Source organism: Phalacrocorax aristotelis, chromosome 2 (assembly GCF_949628215.1).
Source record: "Phalacrocorax aristotelis chromosome 2, bGulAri2.1, whole genome shotgun sequence".
Classification (NCBI taxonomy): domain Eukaryota; kingdom Metazoa; phylum Chordata; class Aves; order Suliformes; family Phalacrocoracidae; genus Phalacrocorax; species Phalacrocorax aristotelis.
In genome coordinates, this window is record NC_134277.1 from 163,121,192 (window position 1) to 163,145,428 (window position 24,237).

General features: G+C 40.5%; 1 protein-coding gene across 9 annotated transcripts in view; it reads right to left on the reverse strand.

Annotated features, from left to right (window-relative positions):
• The window catches only part of TRAPPC9 (trafficking protein particle complex subunit 9), a 538,181-nt gene that overhangs the window by 68,318 nt on the left and 445,626 nt on the right, over window positions 1–24,237 (reverse strand). Inside the window, exon 22 of one of the 9 annotated variants that reach the window (XM_075085903.1) lies at window positions 10,136–10,161. The exons of the other annotated variants lie outside the window; for them this stretch is intronic. Coding sequence (XP_074942004.1) covers window positions 10,151–10,161 — 11 coding nt within the window. The 3' untranslated portion in view covers window positions 10,136–10,150. Of the gene's footprint in view, window positions 1–10,135; window positions 10,162–24,237 lie in introns of those variants that run through there. 9 annotated transcript variants of the gene reach the window in all.

The following is a 24,237-nucleotide window of genomic DNA, read 5'->3' on the forward strand; positions in this document are numbered from 1 at the left end:
CTAGACTGCATTTCTCATGTATCTTTTCTTTTGTAGAAGACCCTGGCTAAGATTAACAGGCAAGCGGAACACTGCTTACTATTTTAAAGGCATTTTTAAAGGGAAAAAAATAAGGCTTTGACATTGGAACACTGCTCTAGTCAGAAAGTTTATTTAAAAAATAAATCATTGCGAAAAACAACAACACAAAACCCCAAGGTCTTTAACACACTAGATTTCTAACTCCCCACTTTCATCTTTTCTGATCTGTTCAGTAGCAGCAAGTGCCTTATGTGGTCCCTTCTGCTCAAGCATGCTCGACAGGAAGACTGTCAAGTTAAAAATGACTTTTTTTAAAAGATAACTTAAAAAATAATTAATTCCCACAAATCACTGGGACAGCCAGGGAAGAGAAGCAGGAATAGAAAGGGGGAGGATTTACCACCCTGTATGCTCATAAAATGGATGCTTAGAAGCAGCAGGGTAGTAAATTTCTCCAATTTCTCCACTCGTGTTGCTTTGTAGCGTTAAAGCACCAGGCTCATGAAGCAAACAAGAGTTATGAACCCCGAGACCTCTGTGGTTCCCCTCCCAGCAAGGCTTATCTGCCAACGTGGCTCCTCTAATCCAAGACACACATCAGCCTAAAACCACTGCGGTACACCAGGCAATTCCCATCCAGTTTGCTGATACAGTCCCTACAAACCCATATTCCTCTCGAAATTGCCAAAGAGATGGCTGAAGTGAGGCAATACTGATAGAAAAAGCTCATCTTCCTACGCACTCGGTGAAGTTCAGTGAAGAACTGACTCGCTAGAAATTTTACTGACAAGCTTTTTGGCTTCAAATGACATTTCTTTCCCCTTTTTTAGATATGTCTATCAAGTAAAGCTTTATATTTCACCTAATGCTTTCATTCACTTGAACATTATCAATTTAAGCTTTAGCTCTCAACCTTTTGACCAGACTGTAAAATAAACTTGTAAAAGATTATTGCAGTCTCCTCTAAATCAGCACTGGAATAAGAGCTGGGCGAATGCAGCTTCTGAAAGGAACTGCCCATGATGGCTCGTCAAACAACTGAGCACAGATGTAGTGGTAATCATCGAAAAAGTAACTTATTAACTTCTTCAATTACTATCATTTTATTAATTAGTTACTGCTCAATATTTGTGAATGTAGCTGAGAATAGTTTATTGAAAGGCATTAAAATCCATGAGATATTCCCTTGAGCAACTTGCCCACCCTGCACATCTTAACATCTTTATGTTAACATTGTCACAGAACCTATATATCCTTTTGAAAATAAAACCATCTTTGGCTTTTAAGTTATAGCTCTCTGCACCTATGTTATTTCATACACAGCTTTCAATAGTTGGCTACAGATTTCAGGGTTTTCAATGTATGACCTGACACGCAATTAAGAAAATCTACATTTTGTGCTATTATCCCTGTTTGAAACATACTGTACTTAAACCATTGATGCACTGCCAAGCAAAAGCAAGATCTTTAGCACTTATGAGAATATACTACTAGTACAAAGAGACATTTGCTTACATTAAGAAATGATCTAATGTAAATTAAATGGCTTTTGAAGAGTAACACAGTTTAGGTTTCTAGCAAAACATAAGGCTCAGGTTTGCTCTCTGTGCACCCACAATGTGAATTATGACCTATGGGCCACATAATTTCAGGTGTGCATCTTGATTTGGTCCTGGCTGATGGACACAGGTGGTCTGCTTCAGGGTCCTGGTCCCCCAAAACCTAAATCAGGATCCTGCTGGAGTGCATCATGGCTCCCTCTTTTTTTGCAAACTGACTACTGAGAAACTGAGAATACAATTTTATGACAATCATGAGATTTTAATTTTTTATTAGTCAGGAAGCATTTTAAAAGGTGGCATTTCAAGCCTCCATTTAAAGCATAAAGGTACATACAGAGATTGTCAGAGCGGAGCTGGGCATTTGGAGCCTTAGTAATGACAATATGCAGACTTCGATCTTTAAATGACTGACTTAAGATCACTATCAAGCAAGTCAAGGACCCAGAAGGAAAATGCTGAGATGTTTTCATGCAGTTCTGTGTGAACCATCACAGAAACTATTCTCACACACATCCCTTTAGTACCACTTCAGCAGCCGTGAAGATGAAACAACCCATGACAGGGATTACAGTGATTTCTTGGCGGTCTGGATTGGGAGGTCCTACCTATGGCCTAAATCTGTGCTGGCAGACTCCCTTTACCTGCACCCTTCTTATAGTCCTATATTTGTTTAAAATGAAAGCAACAATGACGATGGTAGAAAAGGGTTTTCTGTTGTACTCGGCTTCCAAGGTAGAAAAGCACAAAGAAAGTGCACTTCCCTTATAACGCTGCGGGACTATCAGAAACGGTTCACAGCGTGTGTAGATTGTGCATCTCCACAGTCCATATCTTTAAAGCCCCACCTGGACAGTTTATTTTATCTTCATTTTTAGTGCAGTATAAAACCCCGTAAAAAGCAATCCCTAGAATGGGGACCCCGAGGAAGCAACACAAACCGCCTGTGGATAACAAGACTTATTGTTTAGACTACGGAGAAGGGATAGAAATGGAAAACCATAAAAGTGATCCATGAGATTAAGTCTCTAAAAAACAGTGTATTCCTACAGGAAATCAGGCTTTCTTCACATAAAACATATTTCAATATGTGTAATACCATTCTGAAAAAAAAAATTGGCTATGCTATTGAGCAGCCTCGAGTGATTTTTTTTTGGGGGGGTCCAGCTGCATGTCATTTCTGTTTATCATACACATGTTGGAAATACAAGCAGAGCCTACACAATTTTTCAGGCTGTCCGTTTTACTGTGGTAATCCTCCCCATCAAACATATATGGCGGCCACACAAATACACCTCGCCAGGTCATGAGGCCTTAAAAATTAAACCAGAGATTTTAAAGAGCTTACACCACCATATTAATGACCTCTCCTCTCCCCAAAGGACCAATCCTCTACCACATACAGGAGGCCTGACAATTAGAGCATACCTGAAGAAAGAAAAATTCCTCCTTCTTTTTATTATTTGTGACCTCTAGCTTAACTTTTAGCACATTAAGGGAAACGCAACACACCGGAGGAACTAACTGAACATGCAAATCCCATGATTTACTGTAAGAATTTTGCCTGCCTTAGCCCAAAATGCTACTACCCACTATTAAAAAATACTGATAATTTTATTAAGAAAAAGAATATATCATTCTTTCTACCTGGGGATACCCCAAAATTCAGTTAAATTAATGGAGTTATGTGCAGAAAGCCAGACTGCACAGGAGTTTGCAGGGCCTGGTTCAGAGATGAATGAGGAAGATTGCTGCAGTCCTCATTAATATGCTGCATTTTAGTTCGTGTCTGTCTCTTCAGGTAGTCCCAGGCACAGCATTTTCTTTCTTCCAACTCTATTAAATTTTGCTGCTATCACTTTTACATTACTTTCCTCTCAGACATGCTCTTAAAGCCAATGAATACGGTCACATTCTAGCAAAACCAGGCCAACATCAAAGCCTATGTTTACACCATCCCATCAGTACAATCCAAACTTACCCTCCCAGTGACAGTATCAAATCATCGCACAGGGAGACTGGAGTTTGTTGAGAGAATGGGATGTCACAGGAGGATTTTAATTAGCCTACTGGGAAATCCATTCTCAAGTGGTTACAGAAAAGTGGAAAGGTAATAGATATGAGACACTGGAGACAGATTATATCAGCTTTTCACGAAATTCATTCATCTTTCTGTTCCTTCTTGCATTAAAACTAACAGTCTTGCAAACCTTTGCAGTGACAGCTGTCCCCGTTCACAGCAGTAGTCTCAGAGATTTCTCACCCAAATGCCTGTGCCAGGCCACGAGCACACGGCAGTAAGAGCAGATCATGCTCGTCTTTGTCATCTCCCCTCTTCTCTTCATTGTAAACAACCAGAGTCTCTTTTTTTGGTGTTTAAATGACAGGTTCACTACATCTCTGTTACTGCATGCTGTGCCTACAGCAAGAAGGCTGGGAGCTCTACAATAATAGTAACACCAGACAAAATGTGGGGCACCTTGATTGAGACTTACGCTAAGCATCGCACCATAGCCCGTAATTACTACTACCACAGGATTTTGAGTAGACAAAACCAACTTTATTTAATGAGGCACTGGGTTACCAATGTTATCTACAAGTGGTAGATGTTTGTTAGGTAGGTACTTTGCACTATGTATTTTACCAATGCTAGGGCAGAGATAGGAGAGTATTCAGAGGGAACATTCAAAGTATTTACATAACTGATTCCATTTAGGAAGGAAACATTCACAGAGCACTAGGCAGAAAGGACAGGCTGAATGTACAGGCGACTAGTTTCCTGACCTGTGTATATAATTGCCTGTATTTACCACTATAAAAGTGTTATTAAGATTCAGTTAAAACTTCTGTTAAAATGCAACCAATTATGACATAAAAAACCACTGTCTGAATTTATACAGATGCCTAAAGGAACAGGAAAAGGCTAAAAAGGCCTACCTCTGCCAGTATATTCTGTCAGAGTCAGTTCACAAGTTTATCTTGTAAAAAGTTCATCCCCTTGAAAAGGGCAGTTTAGTACCGAAAGGCAGCAGAGAAACTACTCAATATAAGAGGCCACAGTAATTGACTGGGAACTTCTAAAGAGGAACAAAAGCAAGATTCTTCTTGTTTCCTCCACTGACTAAGCAACCGCTTACAGAAATACCATCACAGATCATTGCTGCAGCAGGGATTCGCAGTAAGAGGAATCCTTCCAGGTCAGACTATCCCCACAGAAGTGCAGAATAAGCAGCAAAGTCTGTCACAGTTCCCCACATCACACGTGTTACCGTATCTTCTCCTTCAAAACGTTTTACTTCTTATAGAACAATGAAAAAAGAAAACTGTAGGCCTTCTGGAAAGCCAAGAAGTTCATTTCTCCTCCAAGGAGAATCTACACAGTTGTCCTATTGTATATAATTATATTAGATACTCTTATCATACAGTTCCCCCTACCCATCCACAAACCACCACCTCAAAATCTGGCTGCTCTTTATAAAATATGCTTTTGGCTATACAAGGCACTGCAGAAGAAATCTAGTGATACAAGGGAAAAGAGTCCATGTCTCTTCTCAGACTCTCAGAATATTGTTATACTAAATTTAAACAGCAAGGTCAATGGCTTTCACAAAGAAATTATGACATATTTCACAGAATCACAGAATCCCAGTTTGGAAGGGACCTCAGGGATCATCCAGTCCAACCTTTCTGGGAAGAGCACAGCCTAGACAAGGTGGCCCAGCACCCTGTCCAGACGACTCTTGAAGGTGTCCAATGTGGCAGAGGCAACCACTTCCCTGGGGAGATTATTCCAATGGTGACTGTCCTCACTGTGAAAAATTTCCCTCTGGTGTCCAATCGGAATCTCCCCAAGAGCAACTTGTGTCCATTCCCCCTTGTCCTCTCCATGGGACTCCGTGTAAAAAGGGAGTCTCCATCTTCTTTGTAGCTGCCCCTTAAGTACTGGTACACGGTAATGAAACAGAATTCCAATTAGGAAGGAAAGGAAGACAGGGCTAAAAATGCTGCCCTAATGCCAACCACTGAGGGATGGTAGTGAAGAACTGAGACACTGATCACCTTGCACAAAGTCCATCATTTGGAAATGTGCACCCATGAAACCTCCAGTGCTGTGTAACAGTGTATGGTTTCCTCAAAGCTGCCTTTGAAATGCATTTTCCTATAAGCAGAAAAGAGCAGAAATAATAATAATAATCAGCGCTCTACAACTTACAGACTCTCAGTATAAAAATGATTGTTCTTGGACTTTTAACTATAGTCTCAGCATTTTCCACTATAGAAGCTTGTGGCCAGTTGCCTGAGTAACATCCACAGAGAACAATCAGCAGCACCCTGGAGATGGAAAGGTTGGAGAACCTCAGGTCAGAGGTTCAATTCAGCACAATCTCTGTTCAGAAGACAAAACTGCGCTTCAAACTGGTGAGTAAGCCAGGAGGAATTGTCTGAAACTTGGACCCAAACATGGAATGAAAGGACTGGGAGGAACCTGCTACTGGAAGGGCCCACCACAAAAGACAACTGTATCACGTTATGAACTCATGCCTAAACTGAAAGGAAGGAGTGTCTGAAGTTGATGTGGCCCAGGGAAAACAGGAAGAACTAGAGTGCTGAAGCTCCCCGAGAAACATGTCAACAAAGATATATCGATAACATCTTACCCTGCTGGAGGTATGAAAGCCTGAGATACAGTAAAACTCTCAAAGTGCCCTTTTTATCATCCTTGTACATCTTTCAAAGTACAGACTACCTGGATGGTGATGGAAGGAGAGAGGCAGCATAAGGAATGCCAAATGAGCTCCTGGATGGGTAGACTTGCTATGTAAACCCAAATCCTGCCGCTCCCTTGTTCTGTGAGGAGGCCCAGAGCGAGAGGAGAAGGAGTCCTTTAGCTTGGACATCTTCCAGTCAGCCAGAAGATACAGAGCCAGATCTATATACCTGCACAGCCCAGCTGTATCACCGTGCAGCCAGAGCTGGGACTTTTCCTCCATCCAGTTGACTGTGATGTGAGAAGCCCAAGTTGCCTGCCTAGAGCTGAAAGCAAACAACAGACTGGATAAAACGCAGAGTCCAGCTTGCCCATGGAGAGCATGAAGCCTGGCAGAACGGAAACCTGGAGAACCAATGACTTGCCCTGCTGCCTTGGAAGCGACAGCACAGGAAAGCCCTTTGGCTGAGACTGCAAAAGTAAACAAGAACTGAAAGGTCATTGCCTACCTGTTGTTTCCTCAGCTGGACACCTTTCCACCACAGGCGCAGAGTATCTGAAGATTATTTTGTCTTACTACTGAAAGCTTCTACCTCTTCAACAGCCTGCATGCAAACTGGCAAGCAGACCACGACCGAGCTGCAGGTGCAGGCTCCTGACGTTACGGATTATTGGGTTTCCTCCTGTTTGTTTTCCATCTCAGCACTTTGTAATGCTACCAATTAAGGGCTAAATTTATAACGGGTGCATTTTTGTAAAAGAAATTTACTCAACACTTCTCACTTGTAATGTGATTATTTTTTTCTTACGGTGTCCTAAAGTGTTTTACAAAATTAAAAATTACAGCTAGCTCCAAGACAGGAATGAAATATTGAAACCTATTCTAAGCAGCATGGCATCAACCACCAATTACTGTAAAAAACTATTTATTTAATATGTCAAGGCTAATTGTGGTAGCCCACCCAACACTTCCAAATAAATAATTAACGGCTGAATTTAGGAGCATGAGGTAATCAAATTCTCTGCTGCTTATGAAATGTTTAAAAAATATATTGGTTTTATTTCAAAAGAGGAGCGCCTTTGCATAAAGAGCGTGCTATTTCCCAGAGTATGAATTTATATGTATGTGACAGGATTGAGAAAAGTTGGAGAAAGAATAATTCATTTTTCACTCTTAGCCCTAATTTATGGGAATTCAGTCAAAGAGCTTATACAAAAAGTATTCTATTTTTCCCCTCCCCCTGGTAAAGCAGAAGTAAGGGACCTAAGAGAAAAGTGGGAGAGCAAGTCTGAGTCTCTGTTATTACACCGATACACATTTCGTTGCACCGAGGAAACAGTCCCTCTGTGACCCTGTGTAGGAAACATTTTAAACTGTCAATAGTTAACTATAAGTTTAATTCTCACAGCATCTATTTTCGCTATGGAGTATCAAGAGAGACACAAGTCTACTCCCACTCTCAAATTGGCGTATGACTTTGGATCAACAGACCAATTGGTTTTTCCAACTGTTCAAATTATTTAAAAAATGTATGTGCTGTTTTCTTGTACACAGAAGGGAAATCACCCTCTCAAAGTCTTAACAGAAGTCACTACCTGGGATAGTAATGGTATCGAGTCCCATCACCCATCTTCCTTATAAGAAGTCACATTTTTTTAATAAAACTACAAAAAGCAGGGCAAAATCATAATGCTGATGTAGCTTATGGTTAAATGATGTTTTCTAAAGTACACAAAATCTTTAGATCCTGTGAGGTTTGTAAGTAATGACGGTTCTGACAGTGACTGTTGAAATACTAAACTTTGTGGTTTCACTCACAACAGCTCTACAAATCAAGCTTGTGTTTCACCTTCCTTGCTAGTACTGGTAAACCTTTGTCTCCCCCAGATATCAGCTACTCACCCACATATCAGCTACTCATCTTCTCTCTTCACTTTTGCAGTGAGCTATGGTCAGGCTCCACATACGTTTTTCAGAATATTGCAGGGATGGTTCCGAGTTTCTACACACGTTTCTTCCAGGTTTTGTACAGGTACTAATTAAAGGCACCTAGTCCTATTTGTATCAGGATCGTAACAAAAGGCAAACACAGCACAGAACCTGCATTATTCTTTGGTAACATCCCCATTCGCTTACTCACATGTATTGGAGTCAACAGTCTGTTTAAGTGCACCTTCAGTGCTTCTGGATAATGCAGGTCCTGAAGGTGTCCCAGGAAGCACTAAGTTACCCAGCTGCCTCTGAAAAGGCTGACTGAGAAGAGATACAGCTCCTACATGGTTCCTAACTGCACTGTTTTGAAATACAAAATCCTCAGAAACACAAATAACATCCTAAATTGAAGAAATAATTCCATTAGAAGCAGCTGGGAAAAGAAGGCCACCATTCGCTCTGACTAAATTTTATGAGCAGCTGAAAAGATACCGGAAGTATTTTTTAACATTCATTCTTCCCTCCCTCCCCCCGCCCTGACATTGCTGACATTACTAGGTTAGGATGACACCTCTTTACGACTGCAAAAACCTGCATCTCTCCAGATAGCTTCTCTCATTTCCTTATGTAATTTCTTGGGAAGGTGCACTCAACCTTACACTCTGAACACTTCCAACAGACCAGTGCCAAGCAATTACCCGTTATTTCCTTCTGTTCGTCTTTTAATCAGATTTTTGTTATTGTAGTAGAATACAGAACTGAAGTAACCTGATTTTCACTGTAAGACTCTTTTTAGGACTATGAAATACTTTGCAGATTGGTTTCTTTCAAATTGTCACCAGCACAATGTTAAAAAACACACCACCACGCAAACCCTTTTATGCAATGCTGTTGGCTTAGAAGACCAAGCATATGGAACAGGCTACTCATTTGGGAGGTTGTCTTTGTGCCAGTGGATGATGCAGGCAAAAGAGACAAGATTAGCTTTTCATTTTTCCCAACAAGAAGTTCGTAACTGATCCTCTCCACACAAGTCAGCAGTTGCAGAACTGCTCTTACCATGTAAAAGTGAACCCTTGATATTTTAGATGGGTAAGAATGCATGCAAAATAAAAAACTGCAGCGACAGCATAGCAGTGGGTTCAGTTCACCTGAAGCCTTGGAGCTACATTAAAGACTTCTTAATCTGCCTCCCTAAAAGAGAGAAATTAATAGAGGTTTTAATAAGTATTAGTTATAGCAATCCTTTACATTATAAGATCTGTAGGAAAGCTCATCGCAAAATGATTGTGAATAGATCGATGTTATTTGTTATTTGGCTAATCCTGTTAAAGTATCTAAGATTGCAAGCTGGAATTAATTAGGTAACATTACGATTACTGAGCTGTGGTTACTGTCAACCTGTCTGGGAGAAAAAGTATAAAAAAGGCAGAATGTCAGAGTTTTTAAAAGAGGCTCATGAAGAAAATATTGCACAGAAATAATATTACAGCCTTTTTATTTCTTAGCAAGCACAGACATAATAATAAATAAAGAGGACAGGGGAGCTGTTAAGGGCTGTGCAGACCACTCAGAGGGCTCGGTTCATTCAAAAAAGCACTTGTTGTGCTACAAACACATACAAATGAATACATCTGTGTTTCTTCAAGCAACAAAGCCTGTTCTTAGAGAGCAGAAGACCTGCCATGAAAATTGGTAGTTTTGAAACTGGTATAGGAGGCTTATGATACAGACCTATAAAATCATGAGTGACATGGAGTAGGTGAGCAGGGAATGACTGTTCACGGTCTCTTCTGTCAGAAGCAGCAGAGGAAGTTCAAACAAAAGTAGCAGGTGGTACACTGAAAACAAAGAAAGGATATGCCTTGCCACACAACCCACAGCTAAGCTTGCCAAGCGAAGGTACGAACGTAAAAGGTTTCCTTGGGTTCAAAAAAAACCTGAGTGGACAAAAGGGCTGAGAGTCACTGAGATCTGTTAAATACAACACCACTACTTCTTGGGTGAGCCATGAACTGCTATGGCAATTGCTATGAATTGCTCTGCTCACTTTATTCTTATGCCATTCCCCAGGATCTAGCACTGGGTGCTGTCAGGATCCTGGACCAGTGAGTCTGTAGTCTAACCCTGAAAGGCCCTTCCAATGTTCCTGCATGTGCAGAGTTGCAGGAAATAAGTAAATTTTGCTTATAAAGCCAAGTTGCATTAAAAAATCTGTGAAACACATAAACAGGCACAAAGCAGAAAGAAAAAAAAAATTACTTTTGTATTTACCATTTGTAAGACCAACCTTAAAACCAGAATGCAATTCTAGCGTCCCTTTTTGAATGCAGAACAACAGGGAGGCAGAAAAGAGAAAAAAAAAGAAAAAAAGAAAAAAAAAAACCAGAAGGTTGGAGAAAATATCTTTCAGTGACAGTCTTCAAAAGCTTAATCTCTTTAGCTTATCAAAAGAATTGAAAACATTACTTGATTAGTGTGCAAGTATCCATCTCTATGGAGAGGAAGTGAAGAGCAATAAAGGACTCTGATTTAGTGGAGAAACACGTTCCTAAAAGTAACCGCTGGAAGCTGGAGCAGAAGTTGTTCAAATTAGGCAGGGAAGAGGGGGATTACTCCTATCCTGACCTCCTCATGCAAAGACCAGTGCCTTTCTGCAATCAAACTGAAGTTGTTGAGCACAACGCATTAGCAAGGAGTGACAGATAAGCTCCCGGAACATGGGGGAGATCAGATTGAGTGGTATCTTTTCACTGAACATGCTTATAAATCCCACAGACTCAAGGACATCCATTTGCAATGGTTAGTGGGAGACACAGGAAAGACAGCAGTGAGCTGGGGCTTACTGTGGGATAAGAGAGAGAAAGGCTGTTCTCAAAATTGGGGAAAGAGCCTGACAAAAAGGAGCACCTAGCAGAAGTGAAGGGCAAAGCTGGAAAGCCTGGGTGGGAGGATGAGGAGTGAAGGATGCGAAGGGTGAATGCAAATAACTCCAACTAAAGCGCATAGAAATGACCCAAGCAGTGGATGACAAGAGTGGCTCTAACTGGAGTGGCCTGGGTAAGTCAGGGAATAGGGGGAACCAGTCCCTCGCCTGAGAGAGATATTCAGTCCCTCATGGTTTTCATCACATTCTTACTCCTCAGTCATCTTCTGAAGACAAACAGCGGGAGGGGATAGGAGTCTGGGGTAACACATACTCATAAAGATGTCCACGGAAGACAGAGAAGACAAAGACAAAGCATTAAGCCTAAAACAAGAGCAGAAATTATAGCTTTTCTAGATCTCATAGATATAAAATAGATGACAACTGAGTTGTTTTGGAAAAGCAGGAAGTCTCTGGCAGGGACCTGATTTTATTGGGTCAAAATAGCCATTAACAAAAGTTGTCTACAGAAAAGGAGATAATTTCCCAAAGATTTTCCTTAAATATAACACTTTATAAAGGGACTTCAAATACATATTGGCTTGTATTGAATGCAAAAGGGAGGAGAGATCCAATCAGAGCTCTGCAAGAACTAGGAGTTTTTCCATCTTCTCAGACTCAGAGCTTTTCATAAAACTGATTCACTGCTTACTCTCTCCCATATTTACTCATTTGGCAGACTAGTTTCCCCAGAAGATTATCTCAATTCAACAATGCTTGTACAGCAGAGACAAAAGCTGGTAAACAGGGAACGATGGGCGTTCGCTAATATAAGACAGCGTGAGATTGGAATAGCAAACACCTCACCTAGACTTCTTCAAAACAAATAGAAGAATATAAAAATATTCATTGCCAACTAAGAAAGAAGGCAGCACCTAAAACCAAATGGGAGTTAAAGCCGGGGAGAGCAGTCTGAAGACAGAGGTGAAGTGGAAGCAGGTATGGTTATGTCTGAACTTGCGCTGCCACAGAGAGATGCCGCCTCTCAGAAGGAAAAAGCAGTATGTAAATCTCTGTATCACACAGGAAGCAGAGGTAGAAAACAGTTTGTGGCTTTTGCAAGCAGAACATGGGTCTGAAGGCACTGCTGCTGCCCCTGCTAAGCGAAACTTAAATTATATCCTCTCATTTCATTACTGTGTTATGCTTTCTATATTGTTTTATGTCATTTTCAATAACTATACCCAGTGGGTCTTCCAGCAGGCTGGCCCGTGGACCAAGAGATTTCGCTAGCAGCTGTTTCCTTATTTTTCCTTATCCAAATATAATCATATTGCATGAAGTTATAGTTCCTCGTGCAACTCTGAAGAATTTCTGTGAATAGCTCAGCAGTGGGCAGGAGTGAACTGGATAATACCCAAGTCCTTTTCCAGATTTCTTCCTTGACAGTGATTGGTACCCAACAAGAGGCGGGGGAAGAGAGGACCACTGGGCTTTCTGAAGCTTTGTTGCATGAACTGGAGATTGTCAGATTCTAGATCCCAGTCCACCTCACTGTCCAGTTCTCTAGTCCGTACTTCATCAGTTTGTCATGAGAATGTTATGGCAAACCGTGTCAAAAACTGCTCTCCTGAAATCCAGAGTTGTGAAGCTACTGTTTTTCTCATCTGAATCCTGAACTCCATCTTCCCAAGGCTGCCCCCGACCTTCACATCCCTGACCAGCTCTTCCTAGTTTAAAATGTCATGCCCAGGCAGATCGAGCCCTCTCACCAGCGCCTCGATCACCTCTGTACGGAAGCTGCCGCCAACGTACTGCAGAAGCCTCCTGAACTGTTTGTGCCCTGCTCTGTTGTCTCTCCAGCACTTTTTGGGGCGGTTAAGGTCCCCCACGAGGACCAGTGCTGGTCCACGTGAGGCTTCTTCCAGTCATCCAAAGCAGGTCTCACCTACTTCTCCCTGAAAGGCAGCCTGCAGGGGGACACCCGGCACAGCGTTCCCGACGTCGGCCTGCCCTCTGAGCCCGACCTGTCCGCTCCCAGCTGACTCATCGTCAGCCTGAGTTTACATCTTTCTGTCTGAATGTTATGCACTACTTATAGGTTTGTTTTATGTTTGGTATTAAAACAAGAGAGTGACAAAGTGCTCTGGTTTATCTTCCCTATTTAGTTACACTCTGCTGCTTCCTAACTGCACTTGCAGGGACCATGCTAAACCTACGCTGGCTTCATATGGAAAACAGAAATAAAAATAAAAAAGAAATTAAGAAATTAAGAAAATATTAAGAAAATACTTAGTCAGGAGTCACAACTGGATATGTTTGTTGGCCATTGATATTCTGGAGTTTCCCTGATCCTATTAAAGTTCCTTCCTTTCTCCCAGGGCTGTGAAATCAGCATATTTTAGATTTGCATTTCTGTAGCCAAAAGCATGCTCATGACCTTCTTTATTTTCCATTGCTTTGGGAAATCCTGAAAATAAAGTGTTGTTTTAACAGTTTGCATAAAAACACAGCAGTGACTAAGATCCATTACACTCCATTTCAAGCCCAGACACCTAGAGAATTAGCTAAATGTGCACAATTTACCTCCTACATAAATGAAGATTATGGTTAACTCTGTTGAAGCCAATGCAGTTAAATAGATGTAAGGTAAGATAAACTGAGGTAAAGTCTAAAGCATTCATTTTAAGAAGTAGGAAATACATAAAATAGAAGTAAATCAACCATAGGCTTTCTGCTGGAGAGCACTCTAACAACCACCTACATGAAGAAAAGTGGAGTAGGTGTGTTGGTTATTATTCATATAATTAGGATCTGGTCTAAAAAATGCATTTTCATATCTGAAAATTTATATATTAAAATACATATCAGCAAGTTATGTCATTTTGATTATATAATTGAAAATTAAGGTTACACACCTGGTATTTTTTTCTAGGTAAATCTCACAGGACACAGAAGTTGACTGTTACAGAATTTAATGTTGCTGCTAAAGCTATAATTTCAATATTTGATATCCTAAAAGTCACAAACAAATCAGAGCCTTATCTGAAACAAGAGACTACTGGACCTAGCTTACCTTTTCTAAGGTGCTTTTATCTAAACAAGGTAAACTGAACAAAATAGGCCATTCGTTTCTCAGATACCAGTGGCCATGAAAAAAGGCTAGGATGAGCTCTGAAAGTCGCTACTGCCAAGAGACGGCAGATGTAGGCAGGATGCAATGGAAAGGCATGAAGGAGAGAAAGGTGGGGATGAACTAACGGATGAGCTCAGGGAGCAGCAGCTGGCCGGCACTGCAGTAGGGGTGGTAAAATGTGACAAGAGTGGCCTGCGACTGGTGCCAACTAAAAGAGATGAAAAACTGCTGGAAAAAGAATCAGGCATTAATTTAGGAAGCCTGACTGGGAAGTGAACATACTCCGAGCTACGAATGAAACTATGTCTGTGGTTAATAGAAAACACTGTAAATCTTATTAGGCAGGAAGTCTAAAGAGGCTTTTCTCTCATTTTGTACCTAAGAGTCTGAAAATCATTGCGTTATTAGATTAGCTAACAGAAAGGTAGTCATTCAATATCCCAATCTTATCCATGGGGAAAAAAATTGTTGAAAAAGAAGATTTATAAAAACCACCAATGCCAAGGCCTGTAATTGGAGAAAAAGGATGGTTTAGCTCAGAGTTGGGCTAAGAAATGCTAGCCCAGGAAACTCAGACATTTAGTTCAGTGGGGTTTATAAAGCTTAAGAAAAAGCAGTACTAGTCAGCCATAGCTCAGGATTATCCAGCACTGAGATAAGAAGTAGCTGCGAGTGCTGGCTGCAATTGTTCGTACTCGCCGTACGCATTCTGTCTGCCCTCAATCAGAGTAGAGGAGTAAATGTTCATACCAAAAAAGTCAGTTCTCACTCTTTGGTCCAAGTGGGACTAAGTAGCTGCATGAAAAGAAATGAATCAAGAAGGCAGCTCACAGTTCAAAACTTAGTGACACTGCTGTAGTCAAGGGCTTGGGGACCCAGGCTCCACTCCCTGCCTGCCACAGTACTCTTGCACACCTTGCGGCACACCACGAATTCTCTCCCTTTGCTCCTCACCTGCACAGCAAAGACAAAAGTTCCTCCTCAATTTAGAAGAGCGCTGTCAGCCAAGAAATTGGGGGTGCTCTGACATAACCATGCTCTAAGTAGTCAAATCTTAAAACTAAAAATTCAGGGAAGGACTTACAGTCAAAACAATGCTTAAGCACAAGCTAAACTTACAGGTTTATTTAAACCACTATGGAATAATAAAATTTAAGGGCATTTTAATTTCAGCATGTTCTCATGCGCTGTCCTAGAAACAGATAAACTTCTTGAATACAGCCAAAGCATGTTCATTAATTCCTGAAGATGCACAGCTGTCAAAAGAAAAATTAGCTGAAAGGAGTCCAGGAACTGAACTTCCAAACTAGTCTGGTTTAGTTAGCACAGCAGAAACAGGAACCTAGAGAGGGTAAAGATAACACTTGATTTCATACAATTTGGTACCAAAATGCATCTTGTTCTCTAATCTATAAATCAGTTTAGCACCTCAGTGTAATGCAAGCCATCGAAGTATTTCATGTTTAAAGCAAACCAAGCGTAGTCTCAACTATTGTGACTCACTCCGATGAAACAGAAAAAAAAGATCATACACTTAGATTAACTTTTCTAAGCCATCAACCTATCATAACCAATCTGCTTTTTTCAGTTGCTGAAGGATAGCCTTAGCCACCAGATATCAAAATGGACGGACAGTTAAATATTTTTCTATCTGCTCTTCGCCACTGAAATTTAATCTCATACACTACATGCCAGCCGTGAGGTGTTAGAGGGCTTCGTGTCCATCACTTTTTAATCATATGCCTGTTGGACTTTTAACCTCTTGTAGTAAAAAAAGAAAAAATCAATTGAATTTCTCTTAGTAGTAATTTCAGAGGTCTTTTTGGCTTTTTCCTATATATCAGCAAACATTCACTGCCAGGTTGTTTGTCTGACAGTCTCCGTATCTTTAACAGTTCTTTTATTCTTTGCAATGTTATGCTTTGCTTTTGGTTAGCAGTGCTGTTTTCTAAAGCTTTCAATAGCATCACACATGAACAAAATGGGGGAAAACACGTAGACTTTCAACAACAAGCTAGCGGAGGAGCCTTAACCAAATTGTTAGGCTGCTTAAATCTGAAGGGTTCACATGTCTTTTCACTGAATATTACAGCATAAGCTCTGCCCTATATCCTACACGCAAGCAGTACCTCCTAGTAGAGACATATAACATTTTACATTCATTTCTAGTACATTATTTTTAATTGACTGCAAAAGATGCCAGTGCAAATGCACGATGTCTGCACCAGTCTCTGGGGTTTTCTTTTGAAGGCATTGGTATAAGCCACTGATGAAGTCAGAGGGCACCTATGTGTCCCCATTTACGAAGCTACATGGTTGGCACCTGCTGAACAAGCTCCTGTAGTGTCAGGGTATGGAACAATGCTGTATTTCTAGTACTTAAACATAAAACATCCTTCTTTATCTACATAAGAGAAAAAAAAGAGGCCAATCTGTAGTCCCCTTCTGGTAGTAACACCTTTTTAAAAACAAAAATTATATATTCTTAGCTGAGAAGTAGTAACAAGTTTTTGTTGCCTCCAATTTTTCTTGAAGTTCCTCTTATTTCTCATTACCCAGCCTTTGATGATATTATACTTATTGTGATTGATAAAAGGTTTTCTGCCAGCTCTGGTGAATTACTGACACACATGAAAAATGCCTCTATACCATTAATGTCACTAACACTTGATTACAATTATTATTATATTTTAAAGGAGGCACAATAAGCTGTTGGACAAAGAATCCGTACACTTCATAACTTCATGTGGTATAAAATATTGAGGTGTTTTTCTAATTGCTTTTTATATGCTGTAAGAGGCTGATTTTCCTCTGCTGTGTCATTCTCATTGTTTAAGGCAACAGGTTTTTCCATTATTAACAAAAGGTCTGAATCACCTGAATAGCCTTGAATAGTCAGCATCCCCTCCAAAGAGATTTTGTGGAGATCCATCTAGTTTCTATTCCTAAACCACAGGACTTCTAAGAATTTCTTCCAGAGGTAATAATGACAGTTATGAAACGAGTTTTAATGTACTATCTTGGGATAAGTGGGAAACCTTCTGGTACACGCTAAAAAATATATCTTTGAATCAAGAATGGCAATGTCCTGGTAACGGCAGCTCGAGAACATTTTCCCACATGAATCTCCAAAATTACTAGTCTTCCTTCAGCTGTCATTTATGTCTTTGTAGTGCCTATGTTGCCTTCTTTATTATGTTTACCTTCCTTGTAGACATAGATGGGGACCATAACTATTTAAGGTACAAAGTAAGGTGTTATTTTCCTCTATGATCAATTACAAAACAGAGGAAAAGTTGGAGGGGGAAGACAAAAAAAGTGCCACGTTTGTACATGCACTGAGCAAACCCAAAATGAAACAACAAAATGCCATGACCTGTTCATTCATAATACGTATGTCTTTTCCTATAGCGCTGCTAAGGCACCTCTCACCGTGGTAGCTAAGTGCCAAGACAACCATCACCAAACCATGTTGTCTGCATAAGAGCAGAGGGACCCCATGAACAGCAAGAAATGGTTTTGGTTCCAGTGACCAGTTCTGCCCATTTGCCTCATCTCACTGAACTCCCAATTTCCTTACAAGCCTTTGCAGCTTGAAAAGGTAACAGATTAAAATGCTGCCTTGTACAGACGCAACCGTCGTCAACAACCTTGGGTCCCCTTTCAGCCCCAGTGCTCCTTGCTTTTGTATTTTTTGCTCAAATGTGTAGCTTAACATCTAACCCTAAACTGATGAGAGACCTAAATCAACATATTCTCCTAATATTCACTTAAAGCCATAAAATTCTTCATTTGAAGGTGGAGAAAAATATTCTGGCACTGATTGCAAGGAACTCCATAGTGTGGTCAATTGGCCCAATAGTGCATCCCCAGGCACAACTGCATCATATCAAGAAGACATTTCTTCCATTATTTTCCTTCTATGAGTACCAAGGCTGTAGTTAACCCTTTCAGTCATTTGCTCCAAGAGATCACCTAGCACTCATTCTCACTTTCTTAATAATAAGTTGACAGCATGCTGCAGACAAATTGATTCACACAGCTACACAATTGATTAATTCCAGCTGGAAGGAGAGCACTGTTGCCATGCGAGTCAGCAGGAATCTTGATTTGCTTGCTCTCCTCCTCCTCTCTTTTTCACAAGTTCAGGCAGAAGGGAAGTATGCTGTTTTTGACAAGATAACTTTGGGAGGGATAAAAACAATTAGCAGAGGTACAAAGTGCTTTCACAGCACAAATAAATAGAACGATTTTGCATGTATACACAGGGAAGTAAAAAGACTTAACATCTAAGCCTCTCTTAAGGACCGTATCTGTAGTGTGTCCATTCCAGAAGGGAAAAGAACACGTGTAGGCAAGGTCTCAGCAATGTCAGAGGAGTGAAAAGAAAGCAGGATGACTGTCAGGCATATCCAGTCCTCCCTTACGTGCTTCCCCATACACACATGGACACAATTAGTCTCAGGTAAGGAAGCTCAGGAGCCCTTGTCAGCTTCACAGCGATGTGGTTTTCAACATAAAAGTCTACATTTGAGAAAGTGAAAGAAAAGTAAGGAACGTCAAACAAAATGTCATGATATGTAGAGAGTATTAGGGAGTTGGGGAAAATCGCAGCACGCAAAGCAATGGCTTTGCTGAGCTCTCTTACAGATGGCCTCTCCGAACTCTGCTCATAAAGGAGTTTGAATGTGTGAAATAGAATCATAGAATCGTTAAGGTTGGAAAAGACCCTTAAGATCATCGAGTCCAACCGCCAACCTATCACTGCCAAGTCCACCACTAAACCATATCCTCAAGTACCACGTCTACCCTTCTTTTAAATACCTCCAGGGATGGAGACTCCACCACCTCCCTGGGCAGCCTGTTCCAATGACTGACAGCCCTTTCGGTGAAGAAGTTTTTTCTAATATCCAACCTAAACTTCCCCTGGCGCAGCTTGAGGCCATTTGCTCTCATCCTATCGCTTGTTACTAGGGAGAAGAGACCGACCCCCGCCTCAGTACAACCTCCTTTCAGGGAGTTGTAGAGAGCGAGAAGGTCTCCCCTCAGCCTCCTCTTCTCCAGGCTAAACAACCCCAGCTCCCTCAGCCACCCCTCATAAGACTTGTTCTCTAGACCCTTCAGGAATTAGCATGAAGCCATGGTAGGGCCCACATCTATATTTTGTGTCAGATCATTGAATGAGTGGGGCCTGCAAAAAGCTTGACTATTCATCAAGATTCAAACTCATAGAAGGAGTCTTAATTTTTACATTTTCTAACTTCTTGAAGTTTTGACTTTGCAATTCAGTCTTAACTTTCCTGACTTGACATTCTTTCAGTGTCATTTTCAGAAATGACAGAGCTGCACCTTGACTCCAGCAGCAAACTGGCTTTTGGGTGCCTCATCACCAACACATTTCAAGAAAGCATCAAAGAAAAGCTGATCAAGAACCTCACTGCTGAGATTCATAGCTACACAAATCATGGCCTCACCTTGAAACTGTCTTGAATTAAAGAAACTGAAGTTTTCCTTCCATCTGTGGAAACTGATGCAGTCACATTATAGCTGAGGATCCTGTGCCCCACTTCAGAGAATAAAGGCTTCTTAGCTGTGCTTAAGTAAAATGCAGCATTAGACTGCTGTGGTATATTTAATGACTAAGAAAAACTACCAACGGGAGTTCCCAAGTAGTAATGCAATTTAGTAGACTAATATTCACTTGTACTTTGAAAGCAAGCCATTGAATTATGTCAGAATAAAATATACTGAAGAAATATTTATAATGTATGTACGCAAACAACTGACACAAGCACATTTAAGCAAGGCTGCTACCGGAGGAGATAGTGTTTCAGTTTCATTTCAAATAAAATCTATTGTAGGTGCCTGATGTGTCCATACAAAGGCAGAGGGTTTTGGTGGTGGGAACAAAGACAAAGACATTTATTGGCCACAGGGGTAAAACAGTTATCGGTTCTGATGTTTCTAAGATAGGAGCCCATACTTTCTAATACTTTATTCACCTCTCAGATTTGCAGCTTTTAAATATTTCTTAACTGCTTTCTAATTAAATCAGGTTGTTATTTTTCCTACATTTGCTCTGATTTAAATATTTGGTTAAATACTTTTTAATTAAGCCAGGATATTATTCTTAGGAGAAGTCTGATACTTCATTAAGCATACAAAGCAGAGAGCTGCTTTTCTTTCCTAAGCAACAGTCTCAGATCACAAGATTTTCAAAATCATAGCCTACAATCTGAAAGTCTGAGATTTATTCCCTCCCTGTTGACCTTAATGAATAAAACCTAAGAATTAATTTTAAAATTTGGTGTCTGGGGTGCAGAAGCCTTCTTTCTTCAGAATACTGTCTCCAAAGATTACTTTTTCATGGAAAAGCTGTAAGAATTTCTGAACCTGTGATGTATTAATTTTCCAGCAATCAGGCTGCACTGAAAAATAGCAATGAAATTTGACATTTGACAACAGTATCAACATTACATTATTTAGTGCTGACATTAAAGTAATATCTTTTGCTGCCACTGCAAAGCCTCGTATTGCATCTATCAAGCACTTTTCAGATTCCCTATGCAGCAAAATGCTAATCAAGTTAAATAGTTACTGGGCACATCCTGATTTAACGTTTGCTTTGATTTCAGTACCTGCAAGCTCCACATTCGGTTACTAAAAGTGTAGTTCAAAGTACTACATTGTGTCAAAGGAGAGGAGGACAGAAGCCACAAGAACCCGGTTATCATAAAAATGAAGGATCAGCTAGCAAGGGTCTGGAAATCAGCTCATTTGGACCGAAGTTAAACAAAAACCCAGAGGCAGGGAGATGAATGTTAGGCCACAGAGACTTCCCATTTGCAAGATTAAATAAAGATAATGAAATAACCATATTTTTTTTTCTTCTGCACAAACTAAGCCAGCCTCTAATCTCTGAATACTGCTATTATTATGCTGCATTAATATGCAATACAATATTTTTTCGCTATTTTGAAGACTCTGCAGGAGTCTGGTAGTAAATATTTCATTTTACAGAAGGCAACACTGAGAAAGGGATGGCAAGTAATGCGCTCTAGACCACCCAATAAGACAGCAGAATCTATTAAGGTAATTGCTACGTCCTCAGGATATTATAGCATGTTCGTTTCCCAATGAAAATTCAAAGTCTCAGCCCAAACACAGCATGAAAACACAGCGCACAGCCCCAGATCCGGGACAAACGTCGCAAATAGTGTTCTGCTTAGATATTGGCAGAAACTGCAGGAAATCCAGAGTGGCCAGCAATGCCTTTCGGGCTGAACCATCACATTTCTGCAGGCTCTCCAGATGCAACAGGAAGAATCTGCACCGCCTGTTTGCAGCACCGTGAGCTATTTGCACCTTCGCTATAGTAATTCGCTGATAAAACGTGGCACGGCCCAGCACAGCTCTTCGGGGCTGTAAATGACATCCCTGCAGTCGGCAGACACTACCATGGCAGGGCTGTCTGCTCCCGCAGGCAAGTATTTTGCTGCCCTAACTGTTAAACTCTACAAACACCACTGGGGAAAGTCACGGCCATCTAAGCAACTCCTATAAGGATCTCCATGTATTTTACAACTAATTTATGTGTTCCCCATTGTAACACCATGCTTTTAACTGCAACTGTTTGCTTGTTGATCTCAAAACACTCTCAAAGTGTGGGTGCAAGAGGGATCCTGCGATGAGCCAGAGCAAAACTCATCCTGTATCAGAGGGCTTGTTGGGGAGGATGATCTTGCATTTGGTCTAATCACCCTTTTTCTTTCTTTAATCAATGTTCACCTGAAGAAAACAGTCAAATATTGAAGATATGTGTGTCTAAATATTTGAGATAATCTGACATAAAAAGTATTACCAGTGTTTCTTTAGTAGGCTTCAAATACAAAAAAAAGCAGCCTGAAGCCAGAGACGTGCTAATTAATGTATTTAATGAAGAGTGAAGAAGGGAAAAGGCTAGTACTCTTACTGCCACATAGTAATTCACTGTCCAGCCACAAGAAAGAAAGAAATAAAACCTCAGTATTGCCCAGAGGATGAAGCTGAGGCTCTGGTTGAGGGTGGAGTAAAGGACAAGTCGTATTTTGGGGAAAGGTGGAGAAGGCAGACGAAATCCATTCTGAACCAGGAAAAGGAGATGCCACCTTAAAACCTAAATAAAATAGGGAAAATCAGTGTGAGTTAAAAAATTTCTTACAGCCAATCTGCACTCCAGTGATCACTTTACCTTTTCTTCACTAGGAAAAAGACAGCAACAAAAGGACAATGCAAAGAATTCGTATGTTTGATGCCATCAATTTTCATATTCCTTTCACTTTGATGAAGACTTTATCCAGGACCCAATTCCTAAATATTGTAGTCTAAATAACCTTGAAATTTCGACTGGGATATGTGAGGTCATACTGTCGTCTTAATAAGTACGGAATAAAACATATCAAATACAAGAAGAAATACAGAAAAAACCCTCTTTTTTTACCAGATCCACTCTTGTCTTTCACAGATATAAATAAAGTGGAGATGGTCATTTTCTCCAAAAGAAGCATAGAAAAAGGGATCTATTTTTTTTTAATTTTGGAAAGAAGTCAAAATTACAAATCAGTGGCTCATTTTTGAACTGTACATTCATGACATCCTTTCTTTTCCTGATATTTTCAGAATACATTAGCTCAGCAGTATCTGTAGTTTACAGTAGCAATTAGCATCCTGGGGAGTCAGCCGCGAATAACAAATTCATAAACAAAGTAGAATTAATCAAGTGTAAAATTAAAAATAAGGAGGAGCTTGCATAATCTTAGAAGGACAGAACAGCTAAGAGAAGCCCCTGCTCCAGGCAAGGATTAGTTTGTCAAAATTATGGTCAAATATTTAACCATACTTCTTTTTCCTTAATGGTTTAAGAAATTAATGGAAGTTAATTATATAATTAAATAATAAGAATATTACAGCCTGTCTAACAATTAAATTGGAACCATAATCACCTCACTAAGTCTCTAGGTGCCTTTGCAAGACTTTCATTTCAGTAGGGGAGGGTACAGGAGAGACACTCCTAACCATAAATGCATAGACGAAATAGTGGACAACAGCATATGGTTTCTGGGAATGAAATCCCAAAGCACAATTGTTCCTGTTCCCAAATGTAAAGGTACGGTCGGAAGGTCTTCTGCCACTATACTATTAGATTATTAAATCAACAGCAAGTAAAAATCAGCCCATCTATTATTTTATGCACACAAGATGGAAAGGGGCAGTGTGTGAGAACACAGGCACAGACCTGCGATCTTATCCTCTCCTCACCGAAACCTGCACTTAATTAACTTAAACACCAGGATAACTTTAGTTTAACCAGGCTTTTCTCAGCTAGTGCCCCAGTGTCACACCTCATTAGCATGTGCTGGATAATCAGGCTACAGCAACTGAACCAAGTCCCAGATGGATTTTTTGAACTGCAGTGGGGGAAGAGGATGAACAGAGAGGAGAAGGCAGGGAAGTCACTTGCGAGTCTCGTTTACTTTTTCTTACAGTTAACCGCTCCAAATAGAAGCTAGGGCCATATTTCTGAAATCCCAGTCTTGCTGCTGCATGAAGTGACAACACACTTCATAGGTTGCTGTGATTATATGGTAAACTGGGCCAAAACCAGTGGCTAGCCCCCTACCTGGCTCTGTACCGCAATCTCAGACTGGAAGGCAACGACAATGCATTTCCACTGATTCTTCCTTTTCAACTATTCATATTATCATGGCTAGAATTTTATTGGCTGTAATTTTATTTATTTTTCCCAGTATACGACAATCAGGAAAGAGTCTTCCTTAGGGAAGATATTTTTAATAGAGCTCAATATGAAACACAGCAGAGACCAGGCTGTAACACTTCTGACCAGCAGATTGGCTCCCCCAAGAACATCAGGCTGAGAGATGTTTTAGTATCAGGAGGAAAATGTGTAGGATTTGGGGTTTTGGGGGGGTTGGGGGTTTTTGGTTGGTTGGGTTTTTTGGTTTGTTTTGGGTTTTT